Raw genomic sequence first — 25,155 nt, 5'->3', positions numbered from 1 at the left:
CTGAATGTCAGGGGGGCCTGGCCCACAAACATCAGATCCGGGAGTTGTAGCTTCCCAATATTCGAAGGGGCTGCGTGTGTACTTGTTCTGGGTGAGTGGGCTGGTGTATGTGCATGTGCCTGCGTTCAGATCCAAAGTTCTGCTTTGGGTCCATCACTAGACAGAACAAATACAGCTCTCCACGGAGCTGTTGATTAAGGGCTATGCCATATGAAAAACACAAACAACCACCCCCGCTTCCTGAGTTAACCAGTTGCCCTTTCAGTATAGCTACCCAGAGTCTAAGCCCAGAGCAACCAACTCTAGACCAAATTTTCTGTAAATGGTGGTGTTAAAGGACGTAACTTACAATCCAAGGGCCAGAAAACTGGGGAACACAGCAAGTGAAATAATCAGAATGTGGTGTAAAATAAAGCAGGTCCCTCCTACTTCGCCTCATTGGTTTCATTTCACGCTGACATATATTTGTGGGGCATTCTGCTTCCCGATCTAAGTCTCACCCCCTCATTTCTTCCCTATGGTTCCCCTGGTCAGTGATTGACACTGCGATGCTGCATCCTGCCACTGATGGGGACAAATGGAACTCCTGTGAACGGGATGGGTTCACAACAGGGCTCCTCTCTTATTCAAAATGAGCCCCCCTGTGGTCAGTCTCCTGATGTGAACTGAGATCAGTGGGGACCCTTTGTACTCGCCTTACCAGAGGCTGCTCCCTTGTGACTAGTAAGTGGCAACGAGGAAGGAAACACCTTTGGGTGGAAGCCCTGGTAGACTGGACCCAATCAGCAGGCTCAATGGCTGTGGTCAGTGAAGTTGGAAGGGATAATGCTGGTTGCGGTCAGCAGGAAGGCGTCACCAGAAAGGGGCACCATTTAGATAGTGGAGAAGACAGTAAATAGTTATGCAAGGATATGGTGGTGAGGTCCAAAGTGGGAGCTCTCTGAGCCCACTGAAGTCAACCGGAGTCTTTCCATTGGCTGTCATAGGGTTTGGATCAGGCCACGAGTAACTCCAAGGGTTTCACTAGCCAAGGGTAGGTTCCATTTGCTCATAAACATGGGCAATGCATAGGGAATTTCACACAGGCCTTTAGACTTCATAGGCAGCATGTATGAAATGGAGAAGAACTGAAGAGTCATTTGTAGAGGAGCTGAGAAGATCCATCTACATATTTATCTGACCCCACTGCCATTGTATCTGAGCACCTCACAATCTTTAATGGATTTATCCTCAGAACACCCCTCTGAAGCAAGGAAGTGGTGTTATCCCCATTGCACAGATGGGAAAATGAGTCACAAAGAGGCTATGCGACTTGTTAAGGGTTACACAGGGGCCTGTGGCAGAACAGGGAATTAAACCTGGACCTCCCAAGTCACAGGTTAGTGGCCTACCAGTTGGCCCACCAGGAGTTAGATACAAAGTGGCCTCCCGTTACAGAATGACCTTTGCATTTCATAGGAATTTGTCATTTAAAAACTAAAAATATAAAAACAGCAACAATGCTAAAAATGGTTTGGAACCAGAATAAAATGCAGCAAACCAAAACAAAACCATATAAAAAAAAAACTGAGGGTAGGAACGAAAAAATATCAGGTTGATTCAGAGAGTCATAACAACACAGGCAAATCCTCTCTTATCTCAAATGCCAAATATCCTCTTATGCTGATTCAATTTATTCTATACTTGTTTCAAATAATCAGGAGGTATTCTAAAGCCTTACAAAAATCTGCAGAGGAAATTAAAAGTGGGGGGAAAAGCAGACCTGAAGCAATAACAATTCGTGACTTTAAGGGCTTCAGAGGGATTTAATTAAAAGTATTACAAGTTGTTCATTATTAGCATTAGAAACATCACAATTATACATGCTGGTAGAAAAGAAAACGTAACCAAAACAGCTGAGACCTAGATGGGCATCTGTATACGTTGCCCTCTTCAGTAAAACTCCGTTCACACATTCCCCGGTGCTGGGTCACGGGGACATCCATATTTTGCCAGTTGCTGGCTACTTGCTCATTTCCTAGTGAAAGCCATAAGTCATAATGAGCAGGATCACTGGCCTTCATTTAACACGCTTTTGATTACCAGATGCTGAGAGGGGAAGACAGGAGCGGATCACTCCAACTTTCCTGTTCTGCACACTCTCCCTGAAGCTCTGGCACTGGCCACTATCAGAGACAGCATATGGGCTAGATGCACCATTGGTCTGACCCAGTATGATCGTTTTGTTCTAAAGGCCCTGTGTACACTACAACTGCAACTACAGGCTTGTCCATACAACCTTTTAGCACACAACAGCAAGCCAGGGTATAACTCTATTGCACTCTACTGGCCGGGCATTAACCAGCTATATGGACCCTGTTATCATGCATTAATAGTTCTGTGCTTTGACTTCATAGCGTCTCTAGCTCTTCTTTCTTTTCAGGTTACACCAGCTCTGCTATGGGTAGGGTAGATCGGGTTTTCTGTATTTCGTTAAGGGCAGGGAAGAGGGGGGCAGTTGATGCTGTGAACGTCGTTCAGGTTGCAGTTGGAAAAGATTTCTCAAACAAAGTATTTGCACTGTTCCCCAAGAGATGGATCAGGCTCTGGGTTCATTGAGTCTCCCCTGGAAGTTCAGCTAAGAATGTCTTGGCACCAGCTCTCATGCACTTTGTTCTGGGCTTTGTGATCTGCATTGTCCCAGATTGGCACAACTGTCCCCGCCATTCATGTCTCTGTTGAAGCTGTAATATAGAAGGGCTTGCAATGTAAACCATATTAAACAGGGCCTGGGTGAAGCCCAGTTATTGTGGGAGGAATGGATGGGAATTGAGGGACAGTGACACAAAGGTGAAAAATCAGCACTGTGGTGAAAAACCTCTCCTCTGTCCATTGCGGCAGAAGATCAGCACAAAGTTTATGAACCACTTAACATCCCACTGAATCTTTCAGCTAGGATTCAGATGGAACTTAAGTGACACGCAGGCTTTGTGCTGGTCCCTCGTCAGAGGGATGAAAATTCAGTATGGCCAACTTTCACGAATTTATCACGAGTTTCCTGAAATAAAAACCCAGCTACTAGGATGAAGAGATTGCATTAAAATCTCAGCTTTCATTGAAGAAAAAAAAAGCGTCTAGCTTTTATGGTTGCAGAGAAAAGAATGAAAACATGACCTGAGTGCACCCGAAAGTCTCAGAAAGCAAATAAAAAGAACCCAACTAAAAAAAAAAAATAATTTTTTGACTTATTTTCTAATGCTTGAGGTTGACAACACTGTGAAATTCACCTCCAGTGATCAGGAATCCGTAGTGCGCACACTCTCTCTCTAGCCCATCCCTGAGTGTGGGTGTCCACAAAATCTGTGCACATGCAGACAGAGCTGCTAACAATGGTTGAGCTAGAATCGTAAAGGCCCCACTGGACTATTTTGGACTCTGCACTCTGATCTGAGCAGCCTTCTCCTACTTTTCTATCAGAGCCCAGTCCCTGGTGCAGGTCTTTTAGTAGCTTTCGAACATGCATCCTGTGTCCCAAAGTGCCACAGAACAGATGGTTGAGAAGGCCAAGAGCTAACACTGCTTCGGGCAGTTCGGAGGAGCTGTCCCTAAGGTGACCAGACTTCCCGATAAAATCGAGACTGTCCCGATATTTGGGTGGTTGTCCCGATATTTCGCTCCGCTGGCAGCACTGTTTGTTTTGTTTTTTTTGCTCTGCTGATGGACCCCCCACTCACCATGTGTCCCAATATTTTCCTCATCTCATCTGGTTGAGAATGGCTGTCCCTGTAGGTCAGCCCCAATGCCCTACTGCCGCTACATGCTGAGCTAAGCAATGGAAACAGCTTTTTTGGTCACAGCCCACAGAGAGGCCTCTCAACACAGCCCCCATCCACGCACCTCTGCTGAATGTGTCCCCTGGTGGTTTGAATCTAGAAAGTGGACACTTACAAAGGAGTTTACGTACATAAAGGGAATAGTAACTGGGTAGAGGTTATGCATCTTGTTGAAGCATCTCCGGGCACAGCACAATAGTCAATTTTTTGCTGATGGTTAGACAATGGAGTACTTATGAGCATTGCTGGGAAAATACTGCTCATCAGAGACCTGCCGTTTGATCAAATCTCCTAAAACAATAACACATATTAGAGGCATTCACTTCCATGTAGGAAAAGAAACAACAATGGAGACTACTGCTTAAAAATACAGACAGCCTCATTTTCCTTTGCCTCTGTTTGGAATGAAAACTCTGTGGGGTGGATCACAGAAGGAGAATGAGCTGGTTCATCAGCATGTATGGCATCACTAATTGCGGTACAGTCTTTATTACTAGGGTCCGTTTTTTGTCAGGGTCAGTGTTCTGTTGTTGAAAATAAGTCTGAATCATGAAGTTAAGACTCTGATCCAAATCCTAACTTCCCCAGCATGTGGATATTTTCCAGTCTTATCTGTTAGGGTCTGAGTACACTGGAGCTGGAGGTGTAGACATACCTGCCCTAGCTCTCATTAAGCGAGCATGCTAAAAAGGGTAGCATAGCTGTGGCTGCATGGGTGATGGAGTGGGCTAACCACCCCATTTCAGAGCAGTTATGCTGCTGTTTTTAGTGTGCTAGCTTAATTATAGCTAGTGGGGGTATGTCTCCTCAAGCTGGAATTTACGTCTCTAGCTCCAGTGTAGACATACCCTTAGAAACACAGGCTCAAGTCACATCAGAATTGCCAAACTGGATCTGAACAATGGTCTATCTAGCTCAATAGTCTGTTTCCAACTGTGTCTAGTACCAGATACGATCTCTGAGACTTAGACCTAGTCTACACCTAGAAGTTTTGTCAATAGAACTATTTCAGTTATGGGAGTGACTTTTTCAAAATTTAGTTTTATACCAACAAAAGCCTTAATGAGGACTCAGTTCTAATGGTTTAAAAGTGCTTATACCGATATCACTTACTCCCCTTCTGATACAGGATTTAACTATACTGGTGCAAGTACTTGTAGACGGATATAACAGTGCTCACACTTTGTGTGGGGGGGAGGTTGTACTACTTTAATTATACCACTATAACTAAAGTGGTATAATTTGTGTGTGTAGGAAGGCCCAGAGTAATGAAAAATTATGGCATAACCTGCCCATAAGGAAGATTTCCCCCCCCAACAATAGGCAGTTAGTGGCTAGCTTATGTCCTGAAACCAGGAGGGTTTATATATCCCTTATAAATATTTCATCTAATGTAACTATGGATGTTTTATTGTTCATATAACTACTTAATTCTTTTTAAAATGCTGCTAAACTCTTGGCTCTAATGTTATGATCTAGCAGGGAGTTCCCTGGGTTAACTATCCCACGTGTAAAAGAAGCAGACATTACCCACTGCAATAACATTGGATGAACTCAACCAACCATATTCTGTAAGTCAGCTGACATTACTTAGTGCGAAAGGGGGACAATTCTGTAGCCTATGAGTGTTAAACAGCCTTCAAAGATACTACAGCACGGTCCATTACTTTCGAAATGGCAAGCGTAAAGAGCAGTGTGCAGAGAGCTATCAGTTATGGGAGGAAAGAGTCTCAGGCACGGAAGCTGGTGGTTCAGACAAAATACCGGACATTCTTCTTGAGATGAAAGTCAAGTCAAGTCATCATTTATTAACTGTTCTGAAGCTACTAAAGACAGCAAATAGACAAGCCATTCTCATGTCCTTCCAGGCATAGCAATCATTAAAGAACTAAACTATCGGGTTGACTTTACTCGAAATCGGTCTCTATAATAATATAATATATGGAGATGTACCTATCTCATAGAACTGGAAAGGACCCTGAAAGGTTATTGAGTCCAGTCCCCTGCCTTCACTAGCAGGACCAAGTACCGATTTTGCCCCAGATCCCTAAGTGGCCCCCTCAAGGACTGAGCTTACAACCCTGGGTTTATCAGGCCAATGCTCAAACCACTGAGCTATCCCTCTCATATTAATTAACAAATACGTAATATCTGCAGCCATGTTAATGGTATTGCAACAAATCTGTGTCAATCTACAGCTTCACAGCTGTCAACATGCTGCAGATTCAGAACATATTCAGGAACAGTGGGGATAGAACTTGGATCCTCTTGTTCCAAAAGGTCAAGACCCTCCTTCCCGAGCTAAAGGAAACTAGCCTTTACTGTCTCTAAATGTTTATAACATGCTCAACACGGTGGTATCTCAGTACATACAGCAGTAGAGGGCCTATGAAACACAGTTGAGCCATTCCCATTCTCACCAGTGAATGGCAGCAGTACACATGCACGCTAGCAAGTTTGTTGAAATTATAGCTGGTTAAAAATTGCTGACAAAAATAGCTATTTTTCCAAACGAACATGTTTTGCTTCTTTGAAAACGTTGTGGTATGGCAACAAAAATGTCTCAATTTTCAAAATCCAAAACGAAGCAGAATTCTTTTCTGGTTTCAGTTTTTAATTGAAACAAAAAAAAGTTTTTGGGTGTTTTTTGTTTTGTTTAGTCAGTTTTTGTTTTTTTTAAAGATATTTTTCATGGAAAATCCTTTCCATGTTCCAGCCAGCTCTGAGTGCAGTATTGATATATCGCTGTCACACTAGAGACAGGCATGTGATTTTTGCATGGCTGTCACCTGCTCCCAATGACATATATATATGTAAAAGGATGTATGTGTGGAGGGGGAAAAGGTAACTTTATCCAGTCACAACTAAGCATCTAGCAGGGAAATGGGCCTGGGTATATACACATTACTGCCCCACAAAGTGCAACAGTGAGCGCATAAGGCAAAAGCCGCTTACAATGCTGATCTCAAAGACCTAATCCTGCTAAATGGTGAGCAAGCTCAGCTCCTATCACTGTCAGTGGGACTCACTCAGCACTTCTTAAGAGACCTTTCATGACTGGGCTATGTGGGGCTGTCATTTACCCCTCTCTTCCCCCCCGCCAACCAGACTTTCCCCATAGAGTGGGCTCATCCTATCATAAACTGTATTAGCTACTGACTTTGGGGCCTGATTCTCCACTGCCCAGCATCTCCTGCTGCCGTTCACACCCGTGCAAAGGAAGAGCAAAACACAACTGTTCTGACTTGCTGGTGGTATGTCCCCACTTTGCACTGGTATAAATGGCGGCCCAGGCTCAATGCAATGGCAAACCATACCCTGGGCTTGTATTTCTTCCAGCGATGAGGAGGGGACCTATTTAGACAATGCCATTTCCTAGTCATCTCTCTGCAACAGGCTCCTATGAAAGGGGAGGTGGGGGGAATTCTGTGACTTCAATGAGACCTTGCGGAAATAGCCTGCAGGAGAAAGCAAGATCAGTGACCTTCCCCTACACTGCACACTTATGCGCTGATGGTTCTTGCTAGAGACCTAACAAGATGTCTTTATCATCATCATCACTGAACCTGATAACTTAGAGGGAAACCATTCTAAGGGTACAACCTCCCCTAGAGAAAACCACATGCACCAGAGGGAAGCAATTAGAGTGACCCCGGTACCATGGAGGCAGCACAAACTGCTCAGTTAACAGCCAGCCTCAGCAGCGCTAGGCTGCCCAGGTATCAGGGGTGCTATCCTGAAAGCAACATCCATCAGGGGACTGTGCACAGCTTCCATCTTTATGATTTTTTTTTTACTTGATGTTTATAGTGACCCCCTGGGAAAGTGTAACCAACTTCTGTGACCAAACTGGGTTTTTCATCATTGGGTTGAGCGGATGGCATTGGCCTCTCCCCTTAACAATACTTTGCTCTCCCCTAAAGCCTTGCAACCAAAGATCTCACTGCACTTGACAAGTCTGAAATAATTAAGCCTAACAGCCACTCCATGAGCTAGACAGGCGCTATGATCCCCACTTGGCAGGAAGGCAGCTGTCAGGGGTGCCAGAACAGGGGGGCAGGGGGCCATGGGCCCTTCACTTTTAAAAGTGGGAGGTTTATGCCCTCCTACATTTTACCTGGCGCAAGGGGAGCGACAGAGGGAGGAGGAGTGAGGGGAGAGGGTGAGCTCCTGGATGGAAGAGGCAGCACAGGGGGAGGGCCTTGGGGGAAGGGGCCGTGCAGGGGACGGGGCCATGGTTTGGGTGCCCAAGGTCCCCCACCAGTTTTAGGGAGTTTTCACTGTCCCTGGCATCTGCCAACTTGCTCTGGAGCTAGACAGTAGAACCAGGAGTTCCGGCACCCACTCCAGGGCCCTCTTTGCTTGACAACAGCTTCTCTTTGCAGGGTGAACGAGCAATGAGCCAAAAAAGGAGAGAGTGAAGAGACTGCAAGACTCCATAGACAAGAGTTGCATCGGCTTTGCCAAAAGATACATGAACAAGGGCTCGGCTCCTTTGGGTCCTAGCAACGTGAGAGCATCCCTTTAAAGGCCATTACCAACAGCACTCCTGAGAGTGGATAAAGAATTCTGATGTAAGGAAAGGAGAAAGTGGAAAGACCAAGGCCTTATCATACACCAACATAAGGATAGAATGGAGGGCCAAGAGACTGGATTCATCAATCACCATAGCTAGGTTAACTCCTAATCCTCCCTCACCTCTGCATGCCGGCCTCTGGTCACTCCAGGCAGCGATCATGTCACTCAGTTTCTTACAGGTGATGCTTTTGGAGCCCTGTAAATCATAGCCTTCATTACAGGCGAACTGGACGCTGGATCCTAACCTAGTAGACAGAACCAAAGGGAGCTAATTAGCACTGGAGAAACTAACAAAGCAACAGTCTTGTCCTTTGCCTTCTTTGACTCCTCAGTGATTCGTCATAATGTGAATAACAATAGATCTCTGGCTTCCAGGGCATAGGATGGGATGAACAAAGGTCAGTCTCTTTTCTCATGCATTTGCTCGTGTTGGGAGTTCATTTCCTAAGGCAATTATAGTCTAATAGGAGGCCAGAGCTTTCAACATGACTTCAGGAGACATTTGCTCAATGCAGAAGCATAGGTTCGTTACATGCTCAGCATTTTTATAAATGACAAAATAAATAAGAAAAAAAATCATCTAGTACTGGAAACACTTGTTAATTCCACCGTTTTAGTTCCAGAGACTCAGCTGAGGTAAACCAGTGCAGCCCAATTCACAAAAATGGAGTGATGATGATTTACACTAGCTGAGAAACGGCACAAAGTATTTAAGGACTCTGTTCGCAGCCCCTTTCCTTCCCTCGCTCAGAAATCCATTTTGTGGATTTCAGGGAGATTTGATGGTTTCAGGTTAGACATTTTTAGTGAACAGAATAGCAATCAACAGAGAAATAAGATTAACTATTGATCTGTCATTGCCAACAGCTGGCTGATTTATTCCTGCACACTTCACATGAAGGCCAGCTACTAAAGCAGGACAAAGGCATTGTTTTAACCACTAGACGAGAACAATTATCCAGCAGTACATATGCTTATTAACAAAGGGTCGACACAGTGTTCTGGGAAGCCGTCTCAGAAGCCTCTATGGACAGAGCCCTGCGGTGACTCATGCTTATGTAAAACAGGGCCTTTTGTTTGTTTGTTTGTTTAAAACATTTCTTGTTGCACTTAATCAAAAGAAAAAAAAATGAATTACAAAGAATCCTGATTGCAAAATCTTGGTTACAAGGCTGATTTTGACATGAGAAAACATTCCTGAGGAGGGGGATTCGTTATAATCTCTGCTTGTCATATCATCACATATACACTCTCTCTCTCACACACACACACTTTTTCTATGTCACTTATCATTACAAGGTTTTCAGACATAAATCATTTACAGATGTACAGTGGGTCTCTAAAGAAAGCGTATGTAACACACACAGCCCATATGGTAGTTATGAACAGTAGCTTTGTTGCATGCAGAAGAAACACATACAAGGTTCTTACCTAAAATCGTTGCCTATTCTTTTGCCTCTCTCTGGAATCCCAGGGTCTGGACACATATTATGTCCCTGGGACACACCAACCTGAGTTACTACAAAGCAAAAACAGCACATACAGAGATAGAATAGCACAGGGAAACATCTTATATCAACTGTACTGGGGTAGGTGGATGTGAAGAGAAAATGGATAATTGCTAGTTGGAAAGCATTAGCTTTTTATTTTGTTTTAATTTGGAAACAAATGTAACTGAAGTCATTTCAGCTCAATTTATGCACCATGTTTTTCTGCTCAGTGCCAGTGAGCGACATGGTTTTCCCTTTGTTACACTACAGACGCATCATTGTAAAAGAAGCCTTGCATTTTGCAAAATTATACCAATTAAAGAGACTGTTTCCAAAGACCGTTGTTAAAAAGGCCACCTGCAGCATGACAAGGTGTGTCCTTAGTGCCCATCAAACTCCCATCTGACTGGTGCCAGTGAAAAAACAACTCAATAAAAGGTGGATGTGATACAAACCGCCCAAAATAAAAGCCAGTCTAAAGTTTTAAAGCAAGTCGTTAAGTTTGAATATGGAAACTTTTACGGAGCAACCTGATATAGCTGCTTATAAACAAGAGATTTATAAAGAGGCAGCAGCACTGAATAAACACATCTGTATGTTTGACCCCTTTCCCATTTCCTCCCGCAAATCTGTCAAATGGCGCAAACAAGTGTAGACTCAGAGAATGGATAAAACACGGATGGTTCCCAATGAGGATGAAATGAGCTCTGGCAATATGTTGATTTCAATTTTACATTTTGATAACCACCACCACCATTTTTTTCATACACACTAATATCAGAAAAGGGACAGTTTTGTCATGGAGTGGCTAAAATCTATATGATTCAATTTTCTCATGTCACAGAGGAAAAGACATAGGGAAAAATGTGGCATTTCTCAGCAATGATGCTGAAGCGATGAAGCATGAAACCTAAATGAGCATGCTTTCATCCTGCCTCGGCCTAGCTCACTAAATGAAAGGAAGCCAAACCATCCCCTCAGTTACACGCCAGGATTTATTGTAGTGGCCCTCAGAGCACTCGAGATTGTATGGCAATACGATTGAAATCATGCCTTTCACACGGCACGAGTGTACCCACAGAGTTTGTGCCATGGGACACCGCGCACGCTGCAAAAGGTGTCTGTGGGGGGCGGGAACACTAAAGGCAAGAAAGTTCCATTTAGCAATTTTTTACTGTACAGTTAAACCCCGCTTTGTCGTTAGGTACTGCGCTTGCCAAGCATGTGAGACACCACTGCTCTCAGATGGATGGAACGAGCCATCTGCTCCTAAGGGTTCAAAGCTTCAATCCCAATGCCTTACAAGGAGCTGTGGCTGACACATGCTGGAAGTCTTAACATTGTTAGAGCAAATACAGGTTCCCCTTTAGTTCCAGTGCTACAAGAGCGTGACTTTGCAGAGTGGAAGTCCTCAGCTGCATGCCGAGGCAGACAAGACATCTCTCTTTCTAAAGCATTTTCTACACAGCTCATCCCCATAGTATCTGAATGCCATGCTTTCATGGAGAGGCATAAAGAACAAGGCCCTTCTCTTCCCTCTCTTTAATCCTGACATCTTACACTCCTCACCACTGCTGCTCTACCACGAGTTAAAATATGTATAAGACAGATACTTCACCTTCTGCCTCAGCCACAATCCTTTCACTAAACTGCCCCCTTCACCCTAACACGGCATCTGCCTGCCTATCTTCAGGACCCAGATGCTTGCTAGGATCTTAATACAGGGCTGCATCACCCAACTCCCCTGAAACGCTGCAGGAGCTACGCAACCACAAGGGGAGATGTGGTGTCCTGCCGTCTCCAAGTGCCATGTTTCATGGGGAAGATGCGGCTTTAGGAGCAATCTCTCTTAGAAGCATCTTTCCAACTGTGTGGGTACCAGGGCATCCTCAGAACTCTGATTAATTTGTACACAAAGGCTCAGGGATGCCAGAGCAGCCACAGAAACAAGCAAAAGAAATAGCAGCAATACAGGGGTCCACACTTTATTTCCTTTTTGCTACGTTTTATAACAACAAAATTTGCTGCCACCTTTTATATATCCTGGGGACTCTGAATGTGTGGAGATGTTGCGAGGGAACTCCTCCTTAGACAAGAAGATCATGCCATATGTATTTGCAATACAGCGTCAGATTAGATAGGAATCTGATAATGTAGGCAGCCATTAAAAAAAACCACCTGTTTCCTGAATGGGCACCTCCATTAGTTAACAGAGCTGCCAGATACTCAGTGGTTTTTCCTTTGCAGAGATTTGTGAAAATATTTCCTTTGGTTATGAGATGTGAGAATTTGTACCACCAATCTTCCACTCCCCCTCTGAACATCATGCTCAAACACACACAGATCCTCAAAGCAAAACAGATGAAAGCTCCATGTTGTACCTGGATTTCAATGGAAACAATTGTGGCGTAACTTGGATTTGAAACCATAAAGAAGGCCCAGAGTTGCTGGAGGGGTCTGCCAGTTTCAAGAAAGATATCAAGGCAACTGGCCTGAATTTCACAATCTTAAGCAAACCCCAAACTAGGAAAGCACTTTGCATTTTCGTGCAAACATTTTGCACAGCTCTGATAGCCTGAAACAGGGAACAGAAGCTTCCAATTAGAACACATACGCAACCTGGAAAACCAGCTGAATGACAAAGGTAATTTCTTTGAGACCTGAAGCCAACTGAGGGATGCACTAAAATGCAACCCAGCATAGTGGCTGAGACAGAGGCAATCCAGCCAGACGTGCTCCTTCTGTCTTAATACCATGCAAGCGCTCCTTATGTTATATTGAAAATCAGTCTGCTAAATGTACCATGTGCTGCTAAACGAGATGCATTCCCGAGCTGCTGATCTGCTATGATGCAGCGCATCTTGAAAGTGCTTTGTGTGTCCTTGGAAAATCAACTGGAATCAGCAGAAGGAAAGGTGGATATGGGGTTCCAGCAATGAAGGGGTTGGATGGCCTCTGCCAAAGCAAACAAACAGAAAGGTCAGGGTAAAATGTCCTCCAGAATCCAGGAACAAGGGAGCATGTTTTAGGAAAGGAGTTACTTTCACTGGAAACATTTCACAAACAGCAAAATCAGTAACAAATATCTACCTCCCACAAGGATGCTTGAGCAGGACATCAGCTCTTTAAAAATGGAGGAGGTACTTGTGGGAATGACATCATCCGTCAGTGTTACCCAGTGGGGTGATGCAAGTGTTGGAAATAATGAATCACTTCTGGGAAAGAAGAGGTCTGTAGGGTGGGTCCTTGGGGTTTCTTAATGCTATTCTGCCTCCCTGTACCCATGTGATATGAATTAACCAACTCAAAGCACATTTGTGCTGGGCCTAACATTCACGTATGTGCAGAGATGTCACGGCAATGAAAAATAAATGGTCTACGGCCGGGGGTGGGGGGAAATTGGGTATTGACCATATTTGTAGTTTACAAATCATAAGTGTTCAGGGTGATAAACGCTACAATTTCTTCTTTCATTCCTACGCCTTTTCCCAGACCAAAAATGCATTGTCATGCAGATATGCACACAGCGTATATGTCACGTGCTTTCCAATACTTGTACTGGGACTGGGTCAGCATTTAAGCACTCGAGTTGTCGAAGCATCTTGCAGAGCAGATTCCAAACACAGACAAAACGTACTGCCCTACCCCATCGTCTTCCTTGCAGCTCTCTAAAAAGACAACAACATTATCCACGTATCCTCCAAAGTTACTTATCCTAAGTGGATTTCAAATCCATTCCATTGAACTTACTAAGCCCCATACGAGATGGCGGTGCAACTGGAGCCCAGTGGCCCTCAGAATCGACACGAGGAAGTGGGTCACCAAACAGAGTCACCCAAAGGCACCAGAGGAGCAACAGTCAACTATCCATCACCTCTGTGACTACCGGAAATGGTTATTTCCCCATACGCTAGCATGTTATTAATATCCACTTAGTAAAGGACAGATAAGCCAGCAGGTAGGGTGATAAAATGGGAGCGGGGGGAGAGAGGAAAGTCACCCGAATGTCCTGGTAGTTGGGATATTATAAATGGAAGCGTGGGAGTGAGAGAGAAGGAGGGGAGAGGATGCATTGGATGGCTCACCCACAACTCTTGCTTCTGACTATAATGCACAAACCTTCCCTCTTCTGTTATTTATTTATTTATTTATAAATAGAGAGAAATGCCTCGATTTTACCCTGCACAAGGCTATAAACCATATTTGCCATGCCGACAATTTGTTGGCAGGTCTGCTTTCATTTTACAAGAGGTTTGACTGAGCTGAGCTCCGGGCTCTGGCGTTGTCAATGAATTCTTCAAGGTAACTGGGGAAACAATAAGCCTCAATCTTAATGAACTGCTGACTTTATAAATTACAGATTTGAGAGTTTTCTTCCCCAAAGGGTTGTGGGGGGTTTCTTCTCCCCCTCCTTCCCTCCTCTTCTTCCTTTATCAACTCTAATTTCTTTCCAACCCCTATTCAGAAGCAGCCAATTGTGATTGCATTGTTTGCCAAAGTAATTTACTCCTACTGAAAGAGGAGCTAAAGAGGATGATCCTCAGTTTTGTTTTTCTCACGTTAATAAAGGAATTTCATTGATGCCTCTCCTGGGGGCAGCTTTCTACTGAATTTAGGATTGTTTAATATGAGCTACAAGATAAAAGAGAAGTATTTAATAGAGAGATACAACACCCCTCATCCCCCCGCAAAAGTTTCTCAGTGCAAGTAAAGCAGAGAAGAGATGCAAGCAATCTCTTCTATTTAAAAATAGGATTTCAGTAGCCTTCATATGTTCTGAAGAGGTAAAAATTAAGCTGGATGATTTCTAAGGTATGACTACACTGAAAAAAAAAAAGGGTGGGGGGATATTCTTAACTTGGGGTTAATTAACTTGGGTTAAAATAGCAGTGAAGACAAAGCAGCTCAGCTTTTAACTCAGGTTAGCCTGAGTTCAAACCCAGGCTCTTCTAGCTATGTCCAGACTGCAGCTAGGAGTGAGAATCAAGTCTAGGCAGACAGACCTGTGGCAGTAGGGCTCACGCTAGCGTGCTGAAAATAGCTGTGCAGATGCTGCCATTCAGGCTGGAGTTAGGCTTGAGAGCCTGAGTCCCAGCCCCAGCCCGTCAGCACAAGTTTGTCTCCTAGCTGTTGTGTAGACACTTCTACAGGCTCTGATTTGAGCTGCTAGCCTGCATTAAAAGCCATGCTGCAGCGGCTTCCCTGCTAGTTTAACCCGAGCTAACTAACCCATGTTAAGAATACTTTTTTCCCCAGACCAGAAAAACCCTAAGAGGTAAACTCCGCTTCTAGTTACTCCCAAGCAAACCTCTGTCTGGTAATAGGGAGAAGAATTTACTTCTCAAATATAAAGAGATGATCCCCTGATAGCAAAACAGCAAATGCTTACTGTGGTCCCGATCCAAAAAAGCACTTCGGCACCTAGATATCTTTAAGTATGTGAGTGGATCCCACTGAAATCAGTGGTTTAGGATCAGGCATGGAACTATTCATATGCTTCAAGCTATGCAGGTGCTAGTAGGTTTGAAGGATCTAGGACACAAGGATTTGATATTGTGAGGTGCTGGCCACTTCCACCAAGGTTCTGGAAACTTTCAGTTTCATGTCTTTTCTGGCATCCACTGCCTGGATGGTTTCAAACCATGTCTGTTTTGTTGCTAATCTCCAAACTGAGCCTGCAATTTTAGTCTGTGTTTATGTGAAAGGGTGTCCGTGTGCTACACGCCATATCTGGTTACTCCAGAACATGAGGGTCTTCCAAACCCACGTCACTGCTATCCACTCTCTGTCTAGAATAGATCAAAGTAAATGCATGGATCCAGGCACTTCTTCTGAACACTAGGGATCCAGAAATCCAGCATCACAAATGTTTCCAGCTTCTAACTATCTCAGACTTTATGAGAAACTGAATTTACTCGCAATTTACATGAGACGCATTTATAGTATTCCTCCCTTCAACCTTTATTTTCAAAGTTGGATGCCGACTCCTAGAAATCCAGAGGCTGAAGCTCTGTTGATTCTGCACTCACTTACCCCAGTGCAATGCATCTGCAGAATGCTTCCAAATCAGAATGGTGGTGATGTACATTTGTATGGCACTCACTTTGTATTTGTGTAAATGACTGCACAAGGTACAGGGTAATGGAGAACCAGACCCCAAAATTGATAGTTAAGCACCTAATTAAGTGAGCTGTTTTTCACACGTGAAGAACACCCTGCAGCTACCACTGACTTGGCTGGAATCTAGGTTCTACTCAGCGTCTCTGAAATTCTTTTAATTTGGATATAAGCAAGTTGGAAAATGCCCTTACTGCGCACAACTCTTTCCAACAAGATTCAGCAGCAAAAGTTTAGGAATATCCTGGTGAAAGATCAGAGAAACTTACTTCTGTTATTTTTATATTTAGGCAGCAGAGAAAAGAGAGCTGGTCTAGAAAAGATGCTTTCCATGTTAGTGACATAAGGACAAAATATTCATATTGTACACAATATCCACGCTACTCCACAGCTTCGGGCATGCTGCCGATGTTGAAAAAAGTCTCTCTCTCAATTATTATCGGTGACAAAAAAGAGACTCCTAAAACATAATCCCCTAAGTGAAGGCTCAGCTTTAAGTTAGATTTCTTCTGCTTATTCTCCAAAGCAATTTTAAAAAGCATGTTTAAAAGAAAGATGTCCAATTAATTTTAGGGGAAGTGGGCAATATGCAGCAGATGTAAAAATTCACATTAAAATGTTCCATCATCATTCAATGCAATACAATTTGCACCAGGACTTACAGATAAAATTATTTCTCATTTTTATTTCTAGGCACATAAGAGACATGTTTAAAGATGTGAAATACATTTTGCCTCCAATAGGTCATGTGAAACTTGGAGACTTTAATCTAGCCGGTTGGAAACTGGCAGCCATCCATGGCTACGGTTCTCTGAAAGACCTGCAGGATATTAAGGACATAGCCATAGTCTGCCTTATACCTTGGCAGAGGCTTCTGTAAAGTGGAATTTTTGAAGAGGTGCAACATACAGCAGAAAATATTACCTGTAGGAAAGGGTTTAGCATTAGCCTTTATACAGACACATTATTAGAAACACCTGAGAAGGAAGCCATGAGAAATGGTAGTGGCAGCGGAAACAAGCTTGGTGGTTCTTTAATAATCCCTCTCAACTGTACTACAGTCTTTAAGTTAATTATATATATGAGGGGAAGGTGGGAGAGACATGGTTAGGTACGCAAGCAAAACTGACATGTAAGGAAATTGTAACGGGTTGGAATCCATTTCCTGAAGGTAAATAACATTTCCTGGTGCCACAGCCTCTTGAGTCAGCATTTGGGACGTTGAGAATTTGCTAACTGAATGCGTGGTAGCAGCAGGCTGTACTAGACCAAGGAAATCTGAGGCTATGAACAAGGCACAGTTGAGAGTGATTTACCCCGAATGGGCTGAATACCCAATGCCTGTGGCAGGCTCCAAGCTAGTAACAGAAAGGAATTTGGGTCATAGTTTCTCACACATGTATTTTTAGATCAACTGCTTGAAAGCTCATCTGCCTCCCACAGCTTCAGGGGGTAGCTGTGCAAAATTGGCACCATGTAAGGTGCTGGACTGACAGCCCTGGTGACGAGTCACATATCCACCGGATGGGGACAGTCTGAGCCGAGCCTGCATAACTCTCTATTTCCCACTTATTTCTCAGCACTTCTGCTGAGATGGCCACCTTGAGGGCCAATGGCGGGAGTAGCCTTGTATTATGGAAACCAGAGTCAGAACCAACCATCACTCAATCACTGAGCAGCCAACCACAACATTCAGTTCTTAGCCCATGCCTGGATACATTGTTATTTTGCTACTCTAGATTTTTTGAATCACTGTAATGATCAATGACACTGGTGGAGTTAGGGAGTGGAAGAAACCTAATGCTCCTGACCATGTTAAATGGGGGAAGCCCTGCATCCTTCCTTTAAGAAAACAAATTCTTTGTCTGGAACACCTCTACGTGAGCAAATTATGATTCCAATCCAGGCCAAGGCTTTTTCTTTAGATAAAGACCCCCCCTGACTTTGAGGGGTCCAAAACAAAATGTATCCCCATCCCCACACCCCGCCTCAATACCCACCTCTCTCAGAGTTCCAGTGTCCAAATCAACACCAAAGTGAATGGTACCTTTCAATGGACGTTAGCCATCAGTGCATAGACTGAAATGTAGCTTCTTGCATCAGGCAAACTCCTCTTGGCTAGAATCTTTCATAGGGCCAGAAGTATCTTGGGCATGTGGATTTGCCATCCCAATAAAATCCCACTTGTTTTCTCTAACCATGCCCAGCTAGCCAATTTCTCATCCTCCCAGAGTAACCAGAGGGCATCAACACACCTGTGTTAGAACTAGAACTAGAACTACAACTAGAACTGAGCCAAGGAGCAGAACTTCATTTCAGATAGACGCTCAGTGACATTTTATATTTTTTTCATGGTGTCCATTTCTCTTAACTGAATTTTCCCTGCTGGAATTACAGATAGAATATCTCAAAATGGTACATCTTGGATGGGCATCATGTATTATGCAATGGATGAGCAACTATTTTTTCTCACATACGATTATTTCAGTCCAAAAGGGCTAAACTTTGTCAAGATCCAAATTTATCCAAAATTCAGCTCAACTGTGATTCAAACCTTTCCTACTTAATCTCACAAAAGGTAGAGAAGGAGGCCCTTTAAGAACACAGTCATCTGTCTAAACACATAAGCCTAAAGAAGTTCTGAATGTCACTTCTGATTTATAAAGTTAGAAAGTCCAAATGGGTTCACTTGCTAGAGGAAGAAAACAGCCTGCGGACAAAATGACATCCTCGGCACCTCTCTAATAGATTTCACCTGCTAAACGCATTTTACATAAGAAACTGACAGAGATTTGGGATGCAGTTGAAGTTTGCATTTCAGTGACTAGCCCTTTCATAGCAAAGTGGTATGGTTTTTCTGCAGGGATGTATAATTAAGTCAAATAACATGCAAAGAGAGCAAAGATGCTATAACTGCCGCAGTTATTGTTACTTCTTCACTAAATTTTCTGTCTATAGTTTCCTCATTGCAGCTCTGATTCCTCTTACTTTTACACTAGATAAATGTTATTAGTTTTCAAATTCATTTGCATTTGGATACTCATAAGACTAAAAGAAAACACAAAAGTAAGAAACCTTACCCGGTGTTTAACAACAGATATATGTATCCAGTATATATACACATATACACACATGCGCCAGCTCCCCTGCAGTCCCAGTTTAAGAAGTTAGTATATGGTTGTGAACAGAGCACTGGAAGGAGGCGATATGGTAATGCCAGGGGGAAGGAGGAGGGATACACATTAAACCTTTTAAGAGTGACAAAATTTTAGAGATTATTGTCATGTGAAATGTTCAGGGAGATCTTGTAAAGAGTGCGTATCTAGGAGCAGCGAAACTTACACACTGATGTCTTCTGATTATTGTCCTTGCTGGGCATCAGCTTCACTCCTCTGGATTTCAGTTCAATTTGCTTCTTGACTGGAAAGATTTTAATCAAAACAAAACAAACAAAAACACGAGGTTTAGCTAGATTTTAAGGATTATTGATTTGATTCAGAGACTTCGAAGCAGCAAAATTTTTAGGCATCCCCGCTAAACACAGTGTTTGTACAGCACCTTGCACAATGAGGCCCTGATCCTGGGTAAAACCAAACAAAATAATAAAATGTCCCCAGGTCTCAGAATTCACAATAATCTGAGCATGATTATTTATATCAACTTTCATAGCAAAAAGTTTTCGGCGGCCTATTTATTATTTCCCTGTTTAACTGGCCAATCTGGAAGCAAAATCAATAACTTGTGACTTAGATGACCAACAGACACAGTATGAATAACCAAACAGTGAATATTCCATGTGCCAATAAATGGGTGCAGGGGAATCCAAAGGAACAAAGCAGGTCCATTGTAAGCTCTCTAGTAGAGCTGCTCTAAGACCAAAGGAGAGAAGTCTCCTGTCAACTTAATTAATCCACCCCCAACTATGTCGGTGGGAGAAGTTCTTCTGTGGAAATAGCACTGTCTCCACCGGTGCTCAGGTCAGTGTAACTATTGTCGCTCACACGGTGGCTTTTTCACTAGCAGCAGTGCCATGTTTGGGGGCTAGGAGAGCAGACTTTAGTGGGGTTTTGTTTGTACTATGGGAAAAGAGTAATCTTGCCTCTGAAAACAAAGGGCCCATAGTCATTTTACATGATTCTTTCCAGTGTAGTTTTATTTTCATCTGTTCAGCCAGTTTATATTTCATTTCAAGTGGTTCCCTCTGTGTACTTTATTGTTTCATGCTTTCATCTCTACATCAGCACATTTCTAAGACAACATTGTCAAGAAAAATTACCACTAAAGCTGGTGGGGATTTTAATCAACTTTTGTGTGCATGTGTGTTAAAACAAAATCTGTTAATAGCATTTGTGTGCAAGAACTTTGGGCAGGGAGATGTCAAAGACCTTTTCTTGAAGCTTACCCCAAGTAACACATTCTCTGATCTACATGTTTTTGGCACCTTTTCAATTTATCATGTGGCTCTAGCATTTTGAGGGGTTTTCCCCTTATCTTTAAATAAAGCAGTCAAAATGTCAAGCTGAGATCAGGTCCATAGTCGTGAATATATACATATGCTGGCTTACACAACTCTTGTCTTTCCTACAAGCATTAATGGCTTTCATCTTTTGGGTAGGGCAAATTAATGAGTTGTATGCTGATTGGAGAGGAAAACCTGAGACACACAAGTCTTGTTTAAACATAAACCAGTTGCAGAAATGCTAAGGAATACGCCTGTCTCAGAATGCCTTAACTGGCAATAGTCCTCTAGGGTCATATAGCATAATGACCCCTGACTACAGGCAATCCGGTGCCTCCTGAATCATTAGTTGACAGCAAATCTGCTGCACACCAAAATGCTAACTTTGGCTGCAAAAGCCCATGCTGTTTTGGGAAGCCAAGGAGCTATTTCTAGCTCAGCGAATCAGTAACTTTCCAAAATTTCCTCAACTTTGGAAAAATCACAGTGTCAAAGTTCATGTTTCGTTTGTTCTTTGACCACTTTGTAAATTTTACAGCATTGGAGAAACTTGGGAAAGAAACAGAAGAAAAAGGGGAAGGAGGATGGTGGGAGGGGAAATAAAAGTGACAGGAACCTCCTCCCCCCTCCCAAATAAATACAGATCAACCTCATTTGATTGCAATCAGTGTCAAAAAGGAAAGAATGAGAAATATGAAAACTGGAAACCTTGAGTAGTTGTGTGTGAAAATCCTCAAATTCCCTTCACAAGAGGTTCACAAATCAATGATTTCTTCAGTTCTGACCATGTGTGGGGTTCATGCTGCAATGAACTCAATAACTCCAAGGTGAAGTTCAGGTAAAACTGCCATCAGACGTTGGGCCTGTGAATCCCATGTGCTATTAATGCAAAACTACAAGGAAGAACAGAGTTCCTGCAGGGCAGAGAGCATCTGAGATCCTATGTTTCTTTTATTATTTGTATGGAGCTCAGATGATGAGCTTGGAACAAAAACCTAGCTGAGTTAGCTAGCCACATAGAAATAGATTTTATCGAGAGAGTTACAAATAGAGCTACTTGGAATTTTTTTTTGACAAAATGGTTTTTCAATCGAAAAATATCAATTCATCAAAACCCAAACGTTTCCCACAAAAGGGTCACTTACAATGGGAAGGTTTCTCAGATCGAGAGAATTACTGCTCCAAAGCAGTGAGAGAGAGAGACCTACCCCAGAATAGCCAATAGCCCAGTGGTTAGGGCACTGTTAGGATAAGGGAGATCTGGGTCCAATTTGCTGTTCTAGAGAACAGACTTGAACCTGGTTTGCCCATGTCTTGTGCATCCCAGGTGCCATCATCACTGGGCTCTTGGCTAGCTGGAGGTGGGGATTCCTGCCAAATAAAGAAATATGGAAAAGTTTTGGTTTCATCTCACTGTGGACTGGAATACTGTTTCTCACCCAGCTCTAACTACAAACTCTAAACTAGCTTCTACCCCACATTCAGAACTATTTTAAGGGAATCAAATATAACTCTCCCTCCCTGGCTACATAGCTAGACAAACTCTCTCTTTCCATGTCGAGGGGCTTTTCTGCACACAGTTTTGTGCCACTATAACTACATTGGTTTAGAAACTGAAGCTAGTTATGACAGATTGGATAGCTGTGTAGTGATATAAGCACCTTTATTCTGGTACAGCTGCATCTAGACTAGGAGAATGTAACACTTCATCTTAACTATTTCAGTTTCTAAACAAAAAATAATTATACTGGTTCAAAAAATGTGTAGAACCAACCTATAGACACGTTGAAAGATTATCTCAAGAGAGATTATCTGACTAGAGAGAGAATTAGATCACAAACTGCTGGAAATACTGGGGTCCTGACACTCACCTGCTCAGGCCAGGCTACCAACAACTTAATCCTCCAGAGGCCGAGAAGGGCCAGGAGGAGACACTGACCAACTGGGTGCCAGCAGGCCAGTTAGAAGGGCTTGCCTCTTTTTTCTCAGGGAGAGTATTGGGTGAGCTTTGGCTAGAGAAACAGCACCTCATGGCTAGCCCAAAACCCTAGGGCCAGCTCAGGCCTTGTCTTCAAGTGCTGCAAACTAAGCACTTAACCTTTGAGTTTTTGTTTATTTAAAAAAGTGCAAAGGGACAAAAATTTTGAGTTTGTTATGTTTATTTAACTGCGTAGAGACTGATGCTAAGCTTGTGGCAGGTAGCCAGAACTTGTGGCCTAAAGCGGGGAGTGCCTGCAGTACCACATGGGTCCCTGCAGGGAGTGCTATGGAGCAGCCCCACCTGCAACACAAACCTTCCAAAGGAATCTAAAGGTGTCATCACAGCTAGTGCAGAGTTTGTAGCAAAAACCGAACCCAAGCAATCCTGATGTGTGCTCTGGGTTCCCAGAGCACATTTACCTGGCTGTAATTTTGGTCACATATTCTACACATTGATTTCTCAATTCACTGAAGCACCCATAGCAAAATCTCCAGGTTCCACACAGAGGATAAAAATGCCCACTCACCAAGCCCCATTAATACTAATTGCTCCTGCGCTGAATTTGTGGCACAAATGCACTTTTAGAGCATGACACGTGCAGCAGATGGGATGCGCTCCACCACCTCAACTGAGGTCCTGCCTCATTGCCATTTTGTGAAGGTTTTTTTAAGCTAATCTTTTAAGCACTTGACACACAAATGCAGAGCTCATTATATCCAACAAAACGTTTTCCGAGGAGCTCACTAGATTACAACCCCCTGACATTTATCTAATCAGAGGAAATTATAACATTAATCGTTACTTTTCTATTTAAGAAAAAAAGGCATGATCCAGACAGGTGTTTTAATAAAAAGCAGCAATCATGACTGCGGAAGGAAAATGCCAGATCAAGAGCCATCAATGGTGTGCAACACTCTATGTTAGAAACAAAAAGCTACGCCAGAGCTTTTTGATTTAAAACTGTGACTATGCAGCGGGGAGTGGGAGGGGACTGAAAAATGATTTATAAAACAAGACCCAAATTAAGGCCACTAGAGTGATTTCTGGAGCTATACGAAGACAAGGACTTTTCATGTATCTGTATCATGGGACTGGGAATCAGGGCATTTGGGATCTATTGCCCCTCTGCGGCCTTAAGCACGGATCTTTACCACTCTATGCCTCAGTTTCCCTTCTGTACAAAAGGAGATAGTAACAAAGAGGGATTGTGGGGTTTGACTCATTCATGTCCATTCAGTACTTTGAAAACGTCAGTCTGAAGTTGTAACAAAGGCCCTGATACTAGAAGGCACATGCTTAAATCCACTCCTATTCAAAAAAATCCTTAAATACTTTAAGCATGTATACAAATCCAGTTCGCTTCAAGAGGAATTAAGCACATGTTTATAGTTAAGCAAGTGATTTCCTAAATATAGATGATTTCCTGAATTGAGGCCTAACGGGAGTATGTCCCCAGCGGGCGAAGTGAGCAATGTGATACTCGGTACCTCAAAGCAGCACTCTCCTATTCACACTGTGAGATGATTATGATATGTTCTGTACAATGCATGCCTTGTGAGGTGTCATTTCAAATGTCTTGATCTGTTGAACATGAACATCCTGTTGAATTGCACATACCATCATTGTGTGTGACATTATGAAGTATTGCTATAGGATTGTTACTGAAATATATGGTAAGTGGGGACCCTCACAGCCAGTGGCAACAGAGGAGCAACTATCCCTAGCCAGACAGGTGTTGATGGCCCATCAAGAAGAATCCACTCTCCCAGAGACTCCCAGTGGGGGATGCCTAACACCCATGTCACAGCAAGGATCTTTCTAGCACCTGGAAAGAAAGTATAAGTGAGGGTCGATGACATCACCACTTGGCCTCTCTCCTCCCCTGTCTCAACCTCTGGAAGGTCGTGTGGAAGACAAAGATTTGGAACTGGCGAGATTGGTCCCAGGCTGAGAGGGAAAGCCAGCCTGTGTATTAAGAACAATGAGCTGCCCATAACATCTATTAGGTGAGAGACAGCCCAGGCTGGAGAGTTAAGGGGGCACAGCAGTCCCACAGATCCACGTTGAACCCTGGGGATCCCATCACAAGCAGCTCCCCTTGGTTTAAGCCAAGGTCACAGGTGGTCTGTTGGAGATGATCATTGCCTTAGAGACAAATGGTAGAGTTGTATAACCACCTCTTTGCTCCTTACGTCAGGCAAGCCCTGCATCATCGAGAGCATGGCATGTCACTTGCTTAGCAGCAATGGGAAAACCTCGGAAGATTTGGGAGGGTGCCGTTTGGATACATCTCAGCAAGCTTTCTGCTTACTGCATGCCTATGCCTCGGAGATGTTTAAGAGTGGGAACCGCCTCTCATTGATTTTTTTTTATTGTTCATATTCCTGCATAGTAATAACCATAGAGCACCCTGCTGTGCAAAGTAATAATAGCATGTTCTTACCTATTAATTCTGCCCTTTCACTGCAACTCCTTAGGTGATCCTGTTAGGCTGCTGCTATAGTGCTCAGTTTTACTCTGTTTATCTTGGGTACTTATCTGGACCCCTTACCGTAGTATTGGAGCACATCCCAATCTTTAATTTACCCTCACTACACCTCTCTGAGGCAGGGCAGTGCTCTTATCCCCATTTTACTGATCAGGGAATTGAGGCACAGAGAGACTAAGTGATTTGCCAAAGGTCACACAGGAAGTCCGTGACAAAGAGGGGACTTGGAG

The 25,155-nt window shown here is 43.3% G+C and overlaps 1 protein-coding gene across 2 annotated transcripts in view; it reads right to left on the bottom strand.

Moving 5' to 3' along the window:
• Positions 1-25,155, bottom strand: part of CSMD2 (CUB and Sushi multiple domains 2) — a 562,181-nt gene that overhangs the window by 270,863 nt on the left and 266,163 nt on the right. Inside the window, exons 7-9 of one of the 2 annotated variants that reach the window (XM_032802693.2) lie at positions 19,340-19,417; positions 9,822-9,909; positions 8,511-8,635 (exon numbers count right to left, since the gene is read on the bottom strand). In XM_032802693.2, the coding sequence (XP_032658584.1) occupies positions 8,511-8,635; positions 9,822-9,909; positions 19,340-19,417 (291 nt within the window). The remainder of the gene's footprint in view (positions 1-8,510; positions 8,636-9,821; positions 9,910-19,339; positions 19,418-25,155) is intronic. The other variant, XM_032802696.2, reaches the window with a different exon arrangement.

Source organism: Chelonoidis abingdonii, chromosome 25, assembly GCF_003597395.2.
Source record: "Chelonoidis abingdonii isolate Lonesome George chromosome 25, CheloAbing_2.0, whole genome shotgun sequence".
Lineage (NCBI taxonomy): Eukaryota > Metazoa > Chordata > Testudines > Testudinidae > Chelonoidis > Chelonoidis abingdonii.
Note: the sequence above shows the minus strand (reverse complement) of the source record. Positions and strands in the feature narration are given on the sequence as shown.